Raw genomic sequence first — 19,258 nt, 5'->3', positions numbered from 1 at the left:
CAAAGTCTTTCCCACTTATGCATATGTATATCATGACCCAAAGTTTGTGCCCACGTTATCATTGTTGGTTTAACCAAGTCTTGTTCAGTATATAGAGTCAATAACATCTTGTATATCTTGGATATTAAATGTTCATTGTTATCTAACAACATTCGTTGAAAAAGTGATTTATCTTTTGTAAAACCCAACCTCATATCTTGAATAAACACAGATTGTAATTGATGGTATTGGAGCCAGGTAATCTGTTCATTGATTTCACTATATTCCATTAAGGCACATTTATTATCCTTCCATACCAATAAGTCTTGATAAGTAAGAAATTGTGCTGGTCTCAGTGGTTTCAATGTCAGCATCTCTTGTGTAGAGATCCATAGTGGTGTTGTAGGTTCCAAAAGATGTTTATATTTTAGCCAAGTTTTTATTAATGAAGATTTAATAACATGATGCTGAAAGATTTTGTGTATTTTTAATTTGTCATACCATAGATAACCATGCCATCCATATCTATTGTTAAATCCTTCTAGGTCCAACAATCTATTATTTTTCAATTGTATCCAATCTTTTAGCCAAACTAATACTGTTGCTTCAGCGTATAATTTGAAATTTGGTTCTTCCAGGCTAAATTGAGTTGGAAGAAAGATTTTTTTTCAGCTGCATTCAAAACTGATAACAATTTGCATACAGCTGAACTTGAGAAAGGAAAAGTAAGCCATCAGAGATCACCCTTGCTCACTGTTATTATCCAGCCTACTTATATTGCAAAAGATCTATTCTTTAGACCTTTTCCCCAGACTGCTTGTTGCCTGAGCAGTCACATGAGCAAAGCTTCATCATTTCTTACTCCATACAGTTCTGGTGGGCGGACCAGTTCTTGTGCAAGCCTAAACCCATTTGTTTTCATTCTCACTTCTGAAGAAGACTGAACAAGCTCAATCAACATACACCAGGAGAAGGAAAGGATTCTACCCATCCGACTGCTCTTCCATCGCTTGAGAGAGTCCAGCCCTATCGTCTTGCTCTGCTGTTAAAATGGCCAACAGCTTATGTAGTAGAAAAAGGAAGTGTTTGGCTAATAAGGAGCCCCTTGAGACCATGGAAGATCCTGAAATGTGAGTATTCAAGGAGAAAAATTAGTACTTGCAGGTAGCATAGCACACTAAAGAGTATATCTTGGCAAGTTTAAACAGCAGCAATGTTCTGTTCTGTGATCATTAAAATCCTTAAATGAGTACATCTGGTTATCTAAATCAGTTTATCATCTTCTTGCTTCCCTCCCCCCCATGTTGAAGATATTCTTTCTGATCAAAGGGTTGTTTTTGAGGAAGGGGGTTGTCTGATTGCTATCAGTGAATTCATTACTATGTATGTGTAGAGAGTTATGGCTTTAAGAACATGCATGATCAGGATCATTGTATGGTTTGTATGAAATGTATAAGCATGTATTGCTGTCAGAAGCTTGGGTTTTTTTTCCTTTTTTTGGTAGGGTCTTTGTTACTGCCAGCATCCTGTAGTGTTACCATGCATTTCTATTTCTTCTTGTTTGAACTTCCAGTTATTTGGCCTGAGCAATCTATGATGTGAAGGCAGCTATTAGAACTGCACCCCCCCATTTCATATAAACTGGTCATTCTGCCGGATTTGCATCTATCCAAAGAATAAGTACATAATTCAAAGTGATTGAGATACTTGTACAAAAAAAAAAAAAGACACAATAGAAACCTTTGATGCATAACACGATGAATAATAGCAAAGCTGATTAACTTCCCCCACCCCTTTCTGAGGTACAATTCACTGTGTGTCCCATTCACCCTTATGTGTATCCGTTGAAAAGAGATATCAACACTGGGCATACTGTAAAACACTTCTCTGTTGGACACAGGACTTTGTAAGGGCAGTTCACAAGAATTCACTGAATAGCCTCTAGAATAGTCTGCAGGGTTTTTGGGGGGCGGGGGCACAAAGCATGATGCTCTCAGTATGTCCTGCTCAGGACTCAGTTTATGCTAATCTCTGAAGCCAGCTTGCTTCAGAATGTGCCAAAGGTTGTTTACGCATGGGTACTTCCACTGACGTTCACCTCCCCATCTGTCTCGGTTGTTCCTTGGAATTATGCATGAGTTTTCTGTCCGGGATGACCTCGCTGCCAGCCCTCACAAATCCCAGGACTTCCCATCCCTCTATTAACCCGATTCTTCCATCTCCCCTGAGCTCAGGCCGGGTGAAATCCCCGTGTATAAGGCAAAGCACAGGACACGGAAGCTTAGTTTCTCTTACAGCAATCAGACAACCAATTACAAAGCAGCATGTCAAGGGACAGGGATTCAAACTCTTCATGCTTCCTCAGAGTTCTTTCTGAGCAGAAGGCTTTTAAAAATGAGGTTTGGGTTTCTCCCCCCTCCCCAATTCCCTTCAAACAGCTCCTTTTTTTGTTTTTGTTCTTAAAATGCTCTTAAAATGCTTTTTTAAGCGGCAATTGGATTTCGGGGGGACTTTTCTCTCACTACAGCCAATTACAAAGCAACATCTCTCACTACAGCCAATTACAAAGCAACAAGGGGCGGGGATTCAAATACTTCCTGATTTGAGCTTGGAGACTGCTGGTGCATAGACTCCCAACAGGAAAGTGTGTCTCCAGCAAGCAACGAACCTCAGGTAAAACTCCCATGCAAAAATGACCAAAGACACTTTTGTGTTTCAAGAAAATTGATGAGAGAGATCTGAGATCAAATTCACACTCAGCCATAGATCTCAGAGGAATGGCTGTGTGTAAGTTGGTATCTCCTGCCTTGGCCTACCTCATGGGGTTATTGTTAAGACAAAATGGAATGCTGGTTTGTGTCCTACCATTCCACTAAGCAAAGTTTGAAGCCTTTTTCCAGCTTTAGGAGTTTACTCCAATTTAAGTGGTTCCTCCAACAGAAGAGCTGCTTATTTATTTATTTAATTAGATTTATACCCCACTCTCTTTCCCGGCCAAGACTATGCTAAATTGGAGGAAGGCTCCTTAGGCTGGAGGAACTTTTTCCAGCCCCAGGCTGAATATATGCCAATCTCTTGACCCAGTTTCCTCAGAGAAGATGGAAGGAATACATGTGTTAAATAAAACATATACTACAGGAGGCTTATATTTTCAGTCATGGTGTTTTTTGGCTCCCCCTCCCGTTTTCTTTTGTTTGAATGTTGGCAACTATGCTATGTCCTATATGTAAAGTCCTATAATTAAAGGTCATTGCAACCTGGGTTGCTAGTTTAAAGAGATAACCTTTTAAACTGTGTCTGGTCATAGTTCTGAGTACGCTCATATGGAAGTGAATTCAGCTGAGATCAGAGGGACTTGATTCCTTGTAATGTGTATAGAATTAGAATGCTGGAGTTTTATTTTTTGCAGTCAAGTCACAGCTGCCTTATGGCAACCCCTGGTAGGGTTTTCAAGGCAAGAGACATTTTGAGGTGGTTTCCCACTGCCCGCCTTCACATCACGACCCTGGTATTCCTTGTAGGCCTCCCATCCAAATACTAGCCAGGATTGAGACTGAAAGTGTGTGACTGGCCCAAGGTCACCCAGAAAGCTTCCATGGCATGAGTGAGGATTTGAACCTGGGTTGTCCAGCTGTGACACCTTAACCACTACACCATGATAGTCAGGATCAAACTAGGTATGACATCCATGACTGAGGTCTCTCTATTTGAAGCGGAGGTGTTGTTACTTCAGAACAGCCGCATGGGACTGCTAATTTGATTGTCAAGTCTAGTCAAGTTTATTAATATGGTCGACTGACCAATCACGTGCCAACCCATCAAAATTTCCAGACACAATGGTTTTGCACCGAAGAATTACAGACTGCCCGTACATATAAACGTGTAAGGTCAATAAAAGCAACCCCTAGTTAAAATTATCACATTAAAATCGATACAATTGTAAAATATTGCTAATTTGATTGGGGAAATGGCGCTGGGGGAGGTGACCTTTAACCCTTGCCTCCCACATTCTATTCCTCATCTAAATCACATTCACGAAGGTACTATAACCGGAGGGGAAAAGCAGCAAGTACAGCAGCCATCTTTTCCCCTCTGTGGGTCTAATATCAGCTTCAGAGAGACTGGCAGATAAGGAAATCTGTGTAGGAGGAAAATTGTCCTTTCTTTCATTGTGTGTGCAAATTGCTGTCAAGTCGCAGTCGACCTATGGCGACCCTGTAGGGTTTTCAAGGCAAGAGACTAACGGAGGTGGTTTGCCACTGCCTTCCTCTGCATAGTGACCCCGGAATTCCTTGGTGGTCTCCCATCCAAATATTAACCAGGGCCAACCCTGCTTAGCATCTGAGATCAGGCTAGCCTGGGCCATTACCTCCATTCAAATAAGCAGCCTCACATTGTATCTTTGAAATAAAAATAAGCACATAACCTTCCATAGGAGATCCTGATTGTGCATCTTCCATACCAAATGCATTTTGGTCCCGTTGCCCATCATAACAGAGCAAGTGGTGGGTACAGGCAAAAATTAAACTGGTGAATCCTTTCTCCACATGGAGTTACAGTACGGAGAACCTACATATATTGAATACTTGCCTGTTTTCATCTGGTCAAGGCACAGAGACTCCTTCAGAGAAAAAGCAACAACTTCATGTGTATATGCATTGTTTTATGTTTAAATTGAGCTTTGGGTTTTGGTATCGTCTAAACATCAACTGATTTTGAATGGAATATCACGGTAACTGAACAAGTATATACCAAATGTATTTGCCTAGTTTTGGCTACAGTCAACTAACTATTACATCACTGTTCTCACACTTAATTGGTTTGCTGTGAGATACTGTATCAGTAAAGAAGTAGCCAGGCTGAAGGGCAGATGCCACTAGAAATCACAGTCAATCTCTGATGTCACTGTGGCCAGTGGAATTCCATACCTACATGACCACAAACCCAGCCTTGCACCCAAGCGTAACTGTAATGAAATCCTCCTCTTCCTTGATCTCATGAAAGGAGGCAATCCTTTCCTCCAGGCTCCAAACCTTTTCTTCTAAGAGCCCTATCAGCTTACATTTTTGACAAGCAAAATCCATCTTATCTTCAGGGAGGAGAACAAACATGGGACAATCCCTCCAGGTGACTGGAAACAGGCCTTGAGCATTCATCGTCACCTTCCAAATGGATTCCTTCACCCTAGAATTTCCTTCTTGTGTTGATATAACGTGGAATTTACAGGCCTGATCTAATGTCTACCAAAGCCAAAAGTGTAACACAGATAGGATGTATAGATGTCTTAGCTTCTTACACGGCCCCTGGGCTAAGAGATACAGGCCAAGAGCCCTTCAGCTCTTGCCAAAATTTCATGCCTCTGACAAGAAGCCTTAGAGTTCAAAGGCTCAACATCAACAGCAGAGGGTGGGGCCAGCAATCAACACCAGGCGAACTGACCCTCCTCAATCAGCATATAGATCTGTTCTTGTATGGGTAATTCCTTTAGTACTTTTTGATATTCCTGAATGCAGTCTGAAGATTGACATTTGCAGAAAGTGGTATTAGAGTTGTCTTTCAGCTTCCTGAATATAGTTGTTTCATCCATGATGACAACTGCTTCTTCTTTGTCAACTGCTTTAACAATGCTGTCTGGATTGTTTCTGAGGCTTATTGCATTTCTTTCAGCGTGGGTGAGGTTGTGTTATGAGACATGTTTAAACCAGTGGTCCCCAACATGGTGCCCGTGAGCGCCATGGCACCTGCTGATATATTTCCTTGTGTCTAGCTGCTTCTTCCCCAAACCATCTCTTCTCTAAAGCTGAGAATCAATTTTGACTTTCCTCCAATTCAGCTGAGTAGGAGAGGTCCTGAGGCATTTCCTCTGCATCTGCAGGAAGTACCAATTTGGAAATAGCTGACTCCACTGTGGAACCTCCCAAGATTTTGTGACTGGACTCTTCAAGCAGTCATTTTGTTGTGACACCCAATCTCTGTTCTCAGAATTCAAAAAATTCCCCATGGTTCAACAAAGTTGGGACACCCCTGATTTAAACATTCTTCCATGGGAGTGGTTTATGGCTAGAAGAATATCTAAAGGCCAGGCATTATAGATTCTCTAGGTTCTAAGGAACTAGTAACAGGTTCAGATTTCATATCAAATTTCCCACTAACATATTTAGAGCAATATTCTTCCCTTTTTCTGCCTTACTTTCTTAATATTTTATGTATGGATAAACCTTGAAAGGCTTTCAAAAGTAGGATATAGCCAGCCATGGGCAACTTTCTTACTCAGCGTGTCCACAAACATACATTAATATATGCATTGTTTCTCATATAATGTATTCCTGCATTTTCTAATTCTGCCAGGCCTGCTCTCTGACTAAGGAAGCCCACCTGTATATGCAGTTGGTGCATACGTTGCCCTGCAGTAGCAGGAGATAGCATTTTCTATTTTTTTCTGACTCTCACCACAGAGGCCCTCACATATGTTTCTAAGCAGGTAGCACAATGGTAATGCATCTTATCAGATCTATCCAAGACCATGTAAAACGGAATATTAATGCACTTACATGGCTGACTCGGATCAGAAACACTGGTCTCCAAACTCATACACCTTTTCTAGAGCCTGCTGTTCCCAAGATACACAGTCCAGAATTGATCCTATAGATCAATTCACACGGAATTGACTTCAGAAGTCTTCCAGTTAAGGTCATATGGCAGGATCACACACAGCTAGAACCAGTTTCCATGCTTAATTTGATGTGGGACTTGAAACTGTGTGGCCATTGAATGGATTCTGGAAGCAGCCGCTGACACACACACACAAAACCAACCGAAGCCAAAATAATAAAATCCTTAAATTTCCACAGCCTTCCAAGCCCAGAGCTGCTAGCCGAACCTGGCTATGTCCATCCGTGTTGCTATGGAAGGAGTCAGTCACATTCAAGCTGATGGACCACCACTTTGCTAAACACAACCTCAAGCTGATGACTAAAAGCTTATGATACCCAAGAAGTATGGTGTGATTTCAACTGCCATGAAGCTCATGCCAGTCACTCCCTCTCAGCCTATCCCACCTCAAAGGGTTATTGTGTGGGAAAATGAAGGGAGACAGATGTATGTTGCCCCAAGAGGGCAGGATGAAAGTATATTTAATAAATAAGGGCAACAGGACTCTCTCATTATTTTCCTTTCTGTGCTTAAGTATTGATTTTAAGAGATTTCTCTCCTGCCTTTTTTTCTATCCGTGAACATAAGGTAGCTTAACACAGGATCCTCCCCTCCAGCCTCTGGACCAGAACTCTCAGTGCACCCCTATGCTGTTACTCCACTCTAAGACCAATCACTTCAATGGGTTTAGACAGCAATAAGTCCTCATGGGATGGCACTGCTAGTCTTGCCTAGTAGTAGAAAAAAGCAAGAGCCCAGTAGTACCTTAAAGACTAACAAATTTCTGGCAGGGTATCTGCTTTTGTGAGCCACAGCTCACTTCTTCAGTCTTGCCTAGTGTTCGCCAACCTTATGTTGGGACTAATGTGAGAAAGGAGGGTTGCGCAAACATGTGACTCTAGCTGTGAAGAAGAAGGGGAGGGAGAAGCTTTTCTCCCTCTCTCATAATAAAGAACACGGGATCATCTGCTGAAGCTGGAGAGTGAAAGATTCAAAAGAGATAAAAGGAAGCATTTCTTCACACAACGCATAGTTAAATTGTGGAATTCCCTGCCCCAGGATGTGGTGATGGCTGCCAACTTGGAAGGCTTTAAGAGGGGAGTGGACATGTTCCTGGAGGAGAGGGCTATCCATGGCTACTAGTAAAAAATGGCTACTAGTAATGATGCACACCTATTCTCTCCAGGATCAGAGGAGCAGGCCTATCATATTAGGTGCTGTGGAACACAGGCAGGACAATACGGCTGTGCGCTTGTCTTGTTTGTGGGCTTCGTGGAGGCACCCGGTTGGTAGGGTTGCCAACCTCCAGGTACTAGCTGGAGATCTCCTGCTATTACAACTGATCTGCAGCCCCTAGAGACCAGTTCACCTGGAGAAAATGGCCGCTTTGCCAACTGGACTCTAAAGTCCCTGCCCTCCCCAGGCTCCGCCCTCCCCAGGCTCCGCCCCTCAAAACCCCCACTAGTGGCGAAGAGGGACCTGGCAACCCTACCGGTTGGCCACGGTGTGAACAGACTGCAGGAACTTGGATGGACCTCGGTCCAGCACGGCCTTTCTCATGCGAATTGTTAAAAGCGTCTGGATGAATCTTTGACACATGGCACACGAAGCTGCCTTATTCTGAATCAGACCCTCGGTCCATCCAAGTCGGCACTGTCTACTCAGACCAGCAGAGGTCTGTTCACATCATCTACTTGCCCGGTCCCTTTCACTGGAGGCGCCGAGGATTGAACCCGGGACCTTCGGCACGCCAAGCAGATGCTCTACAAACTGAGCCACAGCCCTTCCCTAGCCGGGGGAAGCGCCTCGGAGTCAGGCGGCGGCACCCCCACCCCCACCCCCCAGCCAAGTATGGCCGCCTGAGGCAAACTGAGGAAGAGCGGGAGTGGGCCCCTGTCACCGTGACTCATCCCCTACCCTACTGACGCTACCGGAGAGCTGGGTCACCCACGGCTCCTCTCTCCGTCACCGCCCTGCTCTGCCCCTCCCCCTCCCCCGGCTGACAGGCAGCCCTTTCCCCTCTTCCTCTCCTCCCCCCCCCCTCCATTTCCCGCCCACCCCCCAGCCCGATTGTTGGCCCTTCTTCCCGCCCAACTGGTGGCTCTCGCAGGGAGGCGGAGCTCCTCCTCGGCTGACACTGGTGGGACGGAGCCGCCGCCGCCGCCTGCCCCCCCACCCCACCCCACCCCCCAGCGGCAGGCGGAGGAGCCGGCGGCCAGGTGGGTGGCAGCGGCAGGCGTCTCTCGTCCGCGCCGCGGCGGAGGGCAGCCCGGGGCCCGCTCTCGCCTCCCCCCCTCCTCCTCCTCCTACCTCCGCTCGGGGCTGGGAAGCCAATGAGGGCCCGGACTCCGGCCCTCGCTGCCTCAGGAGCCGCCCGGAGCCCCCCGTGTCGACCCCCGGCTGGAGCGGAGGCGGGCGGACTAGGCCCCTCATGCGGCGGCTCCAGGAGAGATTCAGGAGGTGAACATGGCGGTGACCGACTCCCCTGCTTGCTGGGGCGGCGGGGTGTGTGTGTGTGTGTGTGTGTGCACGTTGCCGGGGAAATCAGCAGAGTTACACGTCTGCCCCTGGGAGAACGTAGATTCTCCTCCTCCTGTCCCCTAGTGGGTTTCTCCAAACCCCGGGCGATGCCTTCTAAAGTTCCTTTATGGTATGCTCAGGATCACTTAATGCCGATTATGTGCTCCCCACCCCCAAAATTCGCCTCCTATTTTGCATTCAGTGCAGCTAATGCATGGTGGTGTTGCTTTTTTTTTTTTTTTTTTTAAATTGGTTTCCTTCCTTATTCTTTTGAAAGCCTGCTTCTGGGGATTCTCATTAGAGTAGTGATTGACATTTCCATATCTAGGAGCTACACGATTTTTTAAAGAAGATTATTTAACATGAATTAGTTTACCCTTAGCCGCCTCTCGTATCTGTGATCCTCAGCAGTGAAAAGTACTAATAGGGTGTTGTTTTGTTGAAAGCTGAAGTGTGTGTGTATCTAGGTGAGTTTTAGGGTTATGATTATGACAGTAGTATTCTAAACAGCATCCTTACATTGGCTTTTACTTCAAATCAACCCTCCTGTGTATGTGACTTCTTGTCTTCTGCTCTTCTCAGTCACATTTTGTCACATTTTGTAGCCTTTGCCTACTCTCAGAGAATTATTCCAAAACTCTTTACCATGGGGGTTGCCTGTTTTAATAGTGGGATGGCTTCCATCTATGGAAAGAAGGTTTCTCCTTGTAACAGTGTTAGTCTAAAGATGCGGTTGAATATGCAGAAGTTTGGAGATGTTGTATGAAAACTGGTGGAGAGATTGTAAAACGTGTAATTTGAACATGTCTTGTCCAGACTGGTGTAAAAAAGCACACTCTTTCCAAGCACCATTCAGCCATGCTTGTGAATAGGAGCCTCTCTTCCATTAATTTCCCCTTGATCAAGAGCTTATTTTATTTCTGAATGCATTGGGTATTGTCATTAAGCTTCAACTTGCACCTAACACTTACTCCTGTTGCATAGCCATTGATTGAATAGTGTTCTCTCTGTGTTTCCTGTTGGAGTACACAAGCAGAGCTGCTTATCTTGCAGAAGTGCATGATGATATTCTCTGTGCTTTTGCAGGTTAATTTGTAATGGGCTTGCCACCCCTCCCTTAAGAAAAATAAATATGTGGGAATATTCCCACATTGACCTAGATGTGTGATTGCAGGTACACAGTTCACAAAATTGCAGCATGGGTGCCCAGAAAGCGTATTTTTGTGCCAAAGGATCTGTTTTCACGGGTCTTGCTAAAAACCGTTGCACGAGTGTGGGACTGTGTTCCGAAGTGGAATATCTCTTATCACTGAGATCATTTCTCTGCCCCACAGTGTGGTTTCTGTCTACACTTTTCTCTGTTGCTCTACAGCCTTGGGACATCCATACCACCTTCAGCTGCCATTTTTTGTTGAGGTGTTGTTGAATTGAGGGCCATATATGCTCCTAGCTTAGATGTGGAATTGTTTGCCTATGGAAACCTTTGATCATTAAAATCTTGAACTTTGTGCTAATTTAACTGTCCCGATTTATTCCACTTGGTGGTGGTCTGTTTTGTGCATTTCCTTGCCCCACTTTCAAGAACTGAAGTGGGCTTTCCATGGTCAGATACTCAAAAATCCAACATCTCAACAACTGTATCTGACATTGCACACAGTTGCTCTTTTGAGAGCCTCTTAAAAATTCACAGCATTCAGAAGTATCGGCTATTTTCTTTCTCAGTTTCTGAGGAAAGAGGGTGGACCTCTGCTGAGTGGTAAGAGAAGAGACAATTGTACTTGTTTTGCTTTAAGAAAGGAAATAAATCACAGTGAAAGATGAAGTTTTTCTTTTGAACTGGGTGAAAGTTAATATATCTGGTGTTTCATCCATTTTGATGGAACTAAGTTTCCTTTTTATATACAGCTGTAAGAGGATTTTCATCATTTTTTTCTCCTGATCAACTGACTGTTCCATAGGTCAGGGTTCATCTGTTTTTGTTAGTTGTTTCCAGTGTAAAACATGGAAAAGAGGGTCAAGAGAGGAAAGTAAATTCATAAATAGTTGAAAAATTGTATAGAACTAGAATCCCACTGAAGATGGATCTGCTCAGATCAGAAATGAAGTACCGTATATACCCGTGTATAAACCGATCCGCGTATAAGCCGAGGTGCCTAATTTCTCCCCCAAAATGGGGAAAAATTAGGCACCCGCGTATAAGCTGAGGGTCGGCTTATAACCCCTCCCCCCCCAAGACTTACCTTCTGGGCTCCTGGCGGCGGGAAGCGGCGGATCCGGCGGGGGCGGCGGAGCGCCCTCCCCACGGCCGCAGCAGGCCTCTGGAGGCCGCTCCCGGCCGGGAGAAGGCGGCGGGGGCGGCGGAGCGCCCTCCCTGCGGCCGCAGGGGGGCTCTGGAGGCCGCTCCCGGCCTGGAAAAGATGGCGGTGGTAAGTTCCCCCCTCCCTCCTCCTTCCTCCTTCCCCCCTCTACCGTATTGACCCGCGTATAAGCTGAGGCCGGCTTTTTCAGCCCTTTTTTTGGCCTGAAAAACTCGGCTTATACACGAGTATATACGGTAGTTTAGAAACAACATAACTGAACCTTTGGGATAAATGTTTGCATTTGGTGCTGATTATGTTATAAAAGAAGCCTGCATGTTGTATTTATTATAATTTATTTCTTCTCTGCACCTGTTACAGTATTACAATGTTGAGAAATGTATGTTCTTGACAATTAAAGGAGGAATAGGAACATGGAATGGATAGCAATGTTTAATTAGAAGCACTATAGGACCTGCTTAGTGCATGACTTGCTCTTACATTTATATGCGCATGAGACAGTATTGGCTGTCTGTCTTCCTCTTGTTCTCCCAGTTTTGTTCTTCCTTTGAACAACCTGTTAGGAACACATCTATCTTCCCCACACAAATGAATGCTGAACTGTTGGTTGTCAGCAAGGAAGTATAATGTGAAATGTGAGGTCCAGTCATGAAGCAGATGATGGATGTATTGCATTGCTGTTCTTGTGACCTATGCCAATTCATAGAAGATAAGAAAAGCCATACTGGATCAGACCAAGGCTTATCAAGTCCAGTTCACAGCCAGGAAGCCCACAAACACAAATTCACCTTTTGAAATGTCCTTTGCTTCTGGTGAGACTACTTAAGAACGCTTTGGCGAGGGCTAGAAAATATTCAAGTACATAGTCTTTAGTACCCAACTCCTCAGAGCCAATATAATATTTTTATGCCCCAGCCTTACAGAAAGTTAAGTATTTAAAATACTATCAGCTGGGATCCATGCCAGGAGTTTTTACTAATTCCTCTATGGGAATTTTCATCAACATCCATCTGGTACACTCCAGCCATTCCAGAGTAAATTATACTCCAATCCTTGGTCTGTGAAAATAGAACAACCATTGGTAATTGCTACTATTTGTAATTTACAAAGTAAATTCTGTTGTTAACAAAAAGTAGTTAGATCTCTAAAGTAATTTGCATGCCTAGTTAAACCTCTACCAGCCATCTAGTTTTCTCTCTTATCCATACAAAAACTATAAAGTATGTCACATTTGATCAGGATTACATTTGACCTTATGGTCTAACAAGGTATGAGTAGAGCAGTTTTGTATTTAGAACTGTAGTTGGAGCAGATGTCAGAGAGTTACTTAGAAATATATCTCATTTACAATACATAAGAGACCCTGGATGCTAATCTAATAACATAGCAAAATGTTAATCTTTAGTTGGTAATATTTGACCTGACTACACAAAGACCAGGCACTGATCCTTTTTATGTGTTTATTGACAAAATATTCTTTAGACTCCAAAAGCAGAACAATTCAGTTGTGCTTTTTGGAAAGATGATAAATTTAGCTGCTTAATGAGCATACCCAAGAGATTCCTTTGGTCCATTTAAGGTGCGCCTTTGTGGAAAACCTTATCAGGCAGCTTCCATGGAGAACTGAAATCAAAATGTCAAAATAGAAGGAAACAGAAGAAATCTTAATATGTGGACCATTAGAGTATACCTACAGCAGATAGTTGCAAGCAAAATATTTTATTGTAGCATAATTCAATTTGATGTTTGTGCTTCTGTGAGTAAGAATGGCCATTTATGGGGTGAGGCATACAGTAATCTTAAATTGGTCGGGGAAAAGGGTAAGCAGCGAAATAATGTTTTGTCATCAGGTCATGGAAACTGGGTACAAAACAGTAATTTGGCTGAGGCAGGCTGTATTTAATGGTAATATTCTGCACAGTCCAGATTGTTTACTGCTAGTAACACCAGACTCTAGTATTTGGGCATCAAGATAGCCAGGCTTTTAAAGGAGGCATTCAGGCTCTATTTGTAGCCATAGATAATGGAAAGGATACCTTCCCCCCACCCCCCATTGATAAAATGTAAAAGATTTTAAATTCTCACATTCTTTGTCCAACATGAATAACATACCTAGAGACTGTATTATATGTTCAGACCAGTGGTGACCTGGATGGGTTTTCTTCTCTCAGGGTAGAGGAAGTGAAAATAGACCAGCTATGTTCTGCTGGAGAAAAGAGAGAGAGAGAGCTCACATTTCTCAAGCATTGAGACATAGTAGCAAATTTCACTCAGGTATACAGCAAATGGGGAAAAAAACTTCAGAGAACAAGGAATTTCTCTTTGTATCTCAGAATTCTTGGAGGACAGCAGCAAATAAAGGCAAAGTTTTAAAAGTGACTTATGGGGGAGTGCTTGAAAAAGCTTGAAAAATAACTTTCTGTACAATATTTTTCTTAAGCCTTTAACCTAGGCATTTTTATTTTCCAGCCTTAATTTAAAGCCAGCACATATTATGAAATTAGCAGGTATGCTCTATAAATTGTTCTACATGTGAGCATAAACAGACTGCTGCTGGGTTAGATTAAAGTTCCATTTTATCCAGCATCCTCATTCCACAGTGGCCCAATAGTTGCTCCCAAGCCCACAAGCAGGCATAAAGGCAATAGGACAACTGGTATTCAGTGGCAACATCGTATTGGCCTTTTTATTCTCAGTCCCTTATCTGTACCATAGGATTTTCCTCTTTCATAGCTGCTACACATTGAATTGATATCTTCATTGAGCCATCTATCATAATCTCAAGGAAATATGTTAACTGTATACTCACATTGAAGAAGTATATCCACGTTGAAGTGGGAACCACCAGTGTATGGTTAATGCTATATTCCTTCCTCACATATGACATGGTACACCAAGTGTAAGCCATACTGTACCTACTAATTCTGTAACATAGGAATCATCCCTTGGTGGTCAGGGAGTTTTGAGCTGAGTGTTTTTGGTTTGAATGTTGTGTTTCCAGTACACTGGAATGTTCTTATGAATGGGACATCAAATATTTTGCTTATCATTGTGTGTGAAATCTCTAATCCCTACCTGCATACAACAAATATGTATTGCTTTAGAGCCAAACTACATGCAACTTAGGTAGACTCCTTTCTTCACATGTAATTCTGCCCAGTCACATATAAAACATAATCTAGAGGGGTGATACTAAGTGCCAGTGGTACATCGATTAGTGGTATTAGCCCACTTCTGCAAACCATGGCTTGCTTCCTTGCAGTCTGTCTTTCATGTGACTTCTCTTTCAGCTGGCTTCCAATTCGGAAACAGACTGTTTTAGAGAGATACTGCTTTTGCTTGGGTGGGGGTACACTGTGAATAGCAAAAGACACTGGTGGATTCAGAGCCCATCTTCCATGTGCTTTGTTTTGTTCTAAAAATCACATCCCTACACTTCTGCTCTATTTATGACAAGGAGGGGGACTTTCTAGGACTTGTGGAGCGAATCTCAGTCCCTCCATTCTGCTCCCTCACCATGCCCCATTCCTTTGTTTTCTCTGGCTCCCTCTTCAATGGTGGCCTTTATTTCCCCTCCCTCTATTTCCTTCCCTCCCACCTTTCAACTTCTGGGCTGGCTGGGTTGTTTGTTGGTGCCTCTGCAATTTTTGGATAGACTGAAACAAATGATCCTGGTGTAGCACAAACATTAACTTATCTAATCTGTGTTAATGTAATTTTTGTGAGTTTTTTTACTGCTGAATACTACAAAGCTCATGAAGTAATTTTTTTGGTTATTCAGTAAAGTAGGAGAGCCATGTTATTTCAGTTGTACAGATAATCCAAGGATAACCATAAAAAATGTATTAAAACGTTCTCTTTTGATGTGAATTAATTGCTGCTCCATTTGGTGCCTTTGTAGGTACAGTGTGTCATGCAATAAGACTAAAGTTTTTTCTTGGAAATATTTATGCTGTCAAAGGCTATGATCTTCATAGGCCAGAATAAAAATATTTACTTTTAAGTTAGCTCCATAGCTCAGGATTCAACAAATTTTCTTCGGCTTTATGAGCCACCCCCATAATTTAGGAGCCAGACTTATTTTTCAGGATTTATATTTTAATTACTGTACTTCCTAATTATTGCTGCTACAAAACCTAACCATAAAATCTTCACAGTTTATTGTTATTTTTTAAAAAGCTGTTACAAGTGTTGTGGAGATAGTGGAAAATGCTATAAAGACACATAGGGTTTTCAAGGCAAGACACATTCGGAGGTGGTTTGCTATTGCCTGCGTCTGTGTTATGACCCTGGTATTCCTTGGAAATCTCCCATCCAAATATTTGCCGGGGTCAACCCTGCTTAGCTTCCAAGATCTGATGAGATTGGGCTAGCCTGAGCTATCCAGGTCAGGGCACAAGTGTTGTAGTGTGTAAATAAATATGGGGTAACCCTAGTTGTCATGACAATAAAACACACACACACGGATATATATCCCTCACCGAAATAAGCTTTGTACTTCTACTTAGAATCACCAAGAGGCACTTACAATAAATGACTACTGAAAATACTAGGCACCACAAAGAAATTTATAGGGTGCCTTGGCACCTGGAATTTGTCAGGCCCTGCTTTAGTTGACATGAGGCCTTGGATTTAACTAGTCTGCACTCTCTTTTTTAATGTACTAACTCTGTTGAGCAGTGAGATACTGGAACGAAATGTACAGATGTTCAGAATGCAGCTCTACATTTCAAGGTCAAGCTTCTGCACACTTTTTCAAGGAGTCAAAGAAACACGTCAAACCACTTCCATATGACACCTCCCTTGAAAAGTGAGGCAGCATAGTAAAAGTTAGTTAATAGTACACATATTTTGTGTTTCAAGTTAAAACTCCAGTTTCAGGGTTATGCCCATTTTCAAAGAGAATGCAGGAAAATGCAAATTGTAATGTAATGTGATGTCTAGTTGAGAGTGTATGTACATTCAGGAACCCATTAATAGTGTCATGTTCACACCCAAGCTTGACCCCCATTTTTGTTTTCAGAAGGACAAGGAAAGAGTGAGTTCCCTCAAATGCACTTTCCCTGTTATTACTATGGAGAATTCTTTCTGAACTTTTCTAGGATTAACAGCTTGCATGCTGCAACATAATTAATTTGAAAGCTTATCTTGTAACACAGCATTCTGTTAACTGGGTATATTTTGTGGAAGAATAGTGCCCTTTCTTTGGCAAGAAGTTACTGATTCGAGAGTTTAAATGTAGTCCAGCGTCTATTATGTTGTGGCCAGTATACATAATTTCTCAGTCATGTAGTTTGGGCTGTGGCTTTTTATTGTCCCTGGTAGATAAATGAAAATTAAACATTCTGAGTAGTATTTTAAAAACTGTTGGTAGCAGTATTTTAGTAGTACAAGTAATCACTGATCTGTAGGAAAGTGTGCTCTGTCTGACTTACTCTGTTGATAGTGGGTGATTTTCCCCCCAAACGAATTATTGTTGAGTGTGGCATTTTGTTAACTGATGTGATACAAAAGCAACTGGTTTCTTGTATATGATGATGTATCTGCTCATGAGGAAAATCCTCTGTATGTGTCCTTTTTCTTTTGTAGAAGATTATCAGCACAAGTCTAAGCAGGTCTACTCAGAAGTAACTCTTGTGTTCTCGCTCTGGAAGAGGAGGTCATCTGTAAAGTGGGTGTTTCCGTTCCTCTTGCTTCTGGGAGGCAGGACTAAAACTTTGACTTCCTGTCTCTGAGGAAACGCCCCCTCATTTCCAGTTCTTTCCTGCCTCGCATCGGGAGAGCAGGCTCTATCAGCAGCTCTCTACTAATTCTTCTTAGAAGTCTACTTTTCTTAAATTTTCTTTCTTCCTCCTCTTAGAGGTCTATTTTCTAATCTGTACTGTTTCTTTTTCTGTCTTCCTGCTGCACAGTATAGGCCTTTTTAGTCAGGTTTTTGGCTTTCCCGCCAAATCAAAATGGCGGACGCTCCTCCTGACGCCTTTATCGCACAGGAAGATTTGGACCCCGGCTTGCTTGTCCCAGCCCAGCAAGTCCAACAAAAACCCCCTGGCAGCCACTCCGGTGGTTCTAAGGGGAAGAGCAAGAAGAAGCGGGGAGACGGTTCCATTAAAAGGAAAGGAACCGATGCGGCTCATGTTAAAAGTAACAAAAGAGCTCGGTCAACTACTGTCCCCCGCTCTCTTGCTGCGGCCGCGCCGCGCAGGCTCTCCTCCGTGGTGATGAGGCCAGAGAACCCGACAGCCCCAGCTGTGCCACACGCCGCAATCTCGGAGAACGCTCCAGCCGGTAAGGCGCCGACTCCCTCCTCGGAGGGTAACGCGCTCCCTCTCCTAGCCGCCATAGAGGCGACGGGACTGCTGTCCCTTAAGGCGGAACTCTCGGCCCTAATTAAGGAGGCCTTTGCAGAAAGCATCAGAGCGGTGCAGCTCGCTTCCCCTACCTCCTCCGTCCGTGACTCCTCCGAACTCTCTGTTAGTGACCCGGGGGAGGGCCCCAGTTCCCAACCACCTCAAAGGGAGGGAGGGAGCCAGTGGCTTACCAAAGCAGCCCTTAAGGCTCCTCCGACCAAATCAGCCACCACCACAGTCACTTTTTCCCCTGCCTCTTCTGACGATGAGAGGGAAGAAGGCGAGTTCTCCTCCGAAGGAGAGGACCTCGCTACCGAGGAAAAGCAACTCAGATTATTTAGCCCCGATGACTATCAATCCCTACTTTCCAAGACCCTAGCAGCCCTTGACTTAAATGCAGCTTCTGACTCCCAGCCTCAAGAGAAGCAGTTAGGGGCCAAAGAGTTCTTCCATATGCACCATGCTACTCCACATGTAGCCCCTGTCCCTGATTATTTCTTAACCCTTATCAATGCAGAGTGGGATAAACCCCTGGCTTCTCGCCAACCTCCAGCAGTGGTTAAGAAGCTTTATAACATAGCCAGTAACTCTGCTGATTTATTCAAGGTCCCCCTAGTGGAACCCGCAGTCAGTGCTCTCCATACCTCTGACCTAGTCACAGAGGAGGGCCAGGGCCTTATTAGGGACCCTGTCGACCGAAAAGCCGACTTGGCTTGCAAAAAGTCCCACGATGCAGCAGCCTGGGCCATCCAAGCTTCCATCATTTCAGCCCTTGTCTCTCGTGCGGCAATAATCTGGGCCAGAAAACTGAGTCAACTTATCCCAGAGGACGACAGGAATGCCTTGGAGGGGGCCTCTAGGATTCTAAAAGCCGTGTCCTTTTCTAGCAGACTCCTCCTTAGACATGATGGCCTTCGCGGCTAGAGTCATGGCAACCACGGCGGCAGCTAGAAGGGCATTATGGATACGCCCTTGGCAAGTACAACACAGATCCAAAACAGTTTTAATGGGGTTCCCCTTTCAGGGAAAGAAGCTTTTCGGGGAAAAGCATCCCTCTCGGGTTGGGGAGCCTCCCTTCTCAACCAACCGGCGCAGGGCCTCTGGAACTTGAAGGAACGACTTATGAACATCAACGCCCTGGAAATCAGAGCCATCCGGATGGCCCTACAACACTTTCATGCTCAGGTCAAAAACCAACACGTTCTCATCAGGACCGACAATGTGGCAGCGAAAGCGCACATAAACAAACAGGGGGGCTCTCGGTCCTTGAACCTGCACAGAGAGGCCAAGCTCATCCTATCCTGGGCAGAGATCCATCTCACCTCCATTTCAGCGGAACATATCCAGGGGACAGTCAACACACAAGCGGACTGGCTGAGCAGACGGAATCTGGACGAGTCAGAGTGGTCTTTACATCCGGAAACCTTCCTTCTCCTCTCC

General features: G+C 44.0%; 1 protein-coding gene across 2 annotated transcripts in view; it reads left to right on the top strand.

Moving 5' to 3' along the window:
* Nucleotides 1-981: 981 nt before the first annotated feature.
* The window catches only part of MMD (monocyte to macrophage differentiation associated), a 49,919-nt gene continuing 31,642 nt past the window's right edge, over nucleotides 982-19,258 (top strand). The window contains exon 1 of one of the 2 annotated variants that reach the window (XM_056861240.1): nucleotides 982-1,109. In XM_056861240.1, the coding sequence (XP_056717218.1) occupies nucleotides 1,030-1,109 (80 nt within the window). In that variant the 5' untranslated portion in view covers nucleotides 982-1,029. Of the gene's footprint in view, nucleotides 1,110-9,066; nucleotides 9,091-19,258 lie in introns of those variants that run through there. The other variant, XM_056861248.1, reaches the window with a different exon arrangement.

The sequence above is a fragment of the Euleptes europaea genome, chromosome 1 (genome assembly GCF_029931775.1).
Source record: "Euleptes europaea isolate rEulEur1 chromosome 1, rEulEur1.hap1, whole genome shotgun sequence".
Lineage (NCBI taxonomy): Eukaryota > Metazoa > Chordata > Lepidosauria > Squamata > Sphaerodactylidae > Euleptes > Euleptes europaea.
Note: the sequence above shows the minus strand (reverse complement) of the source record. Positions and strands in the feature narration are given on the sequence as shown.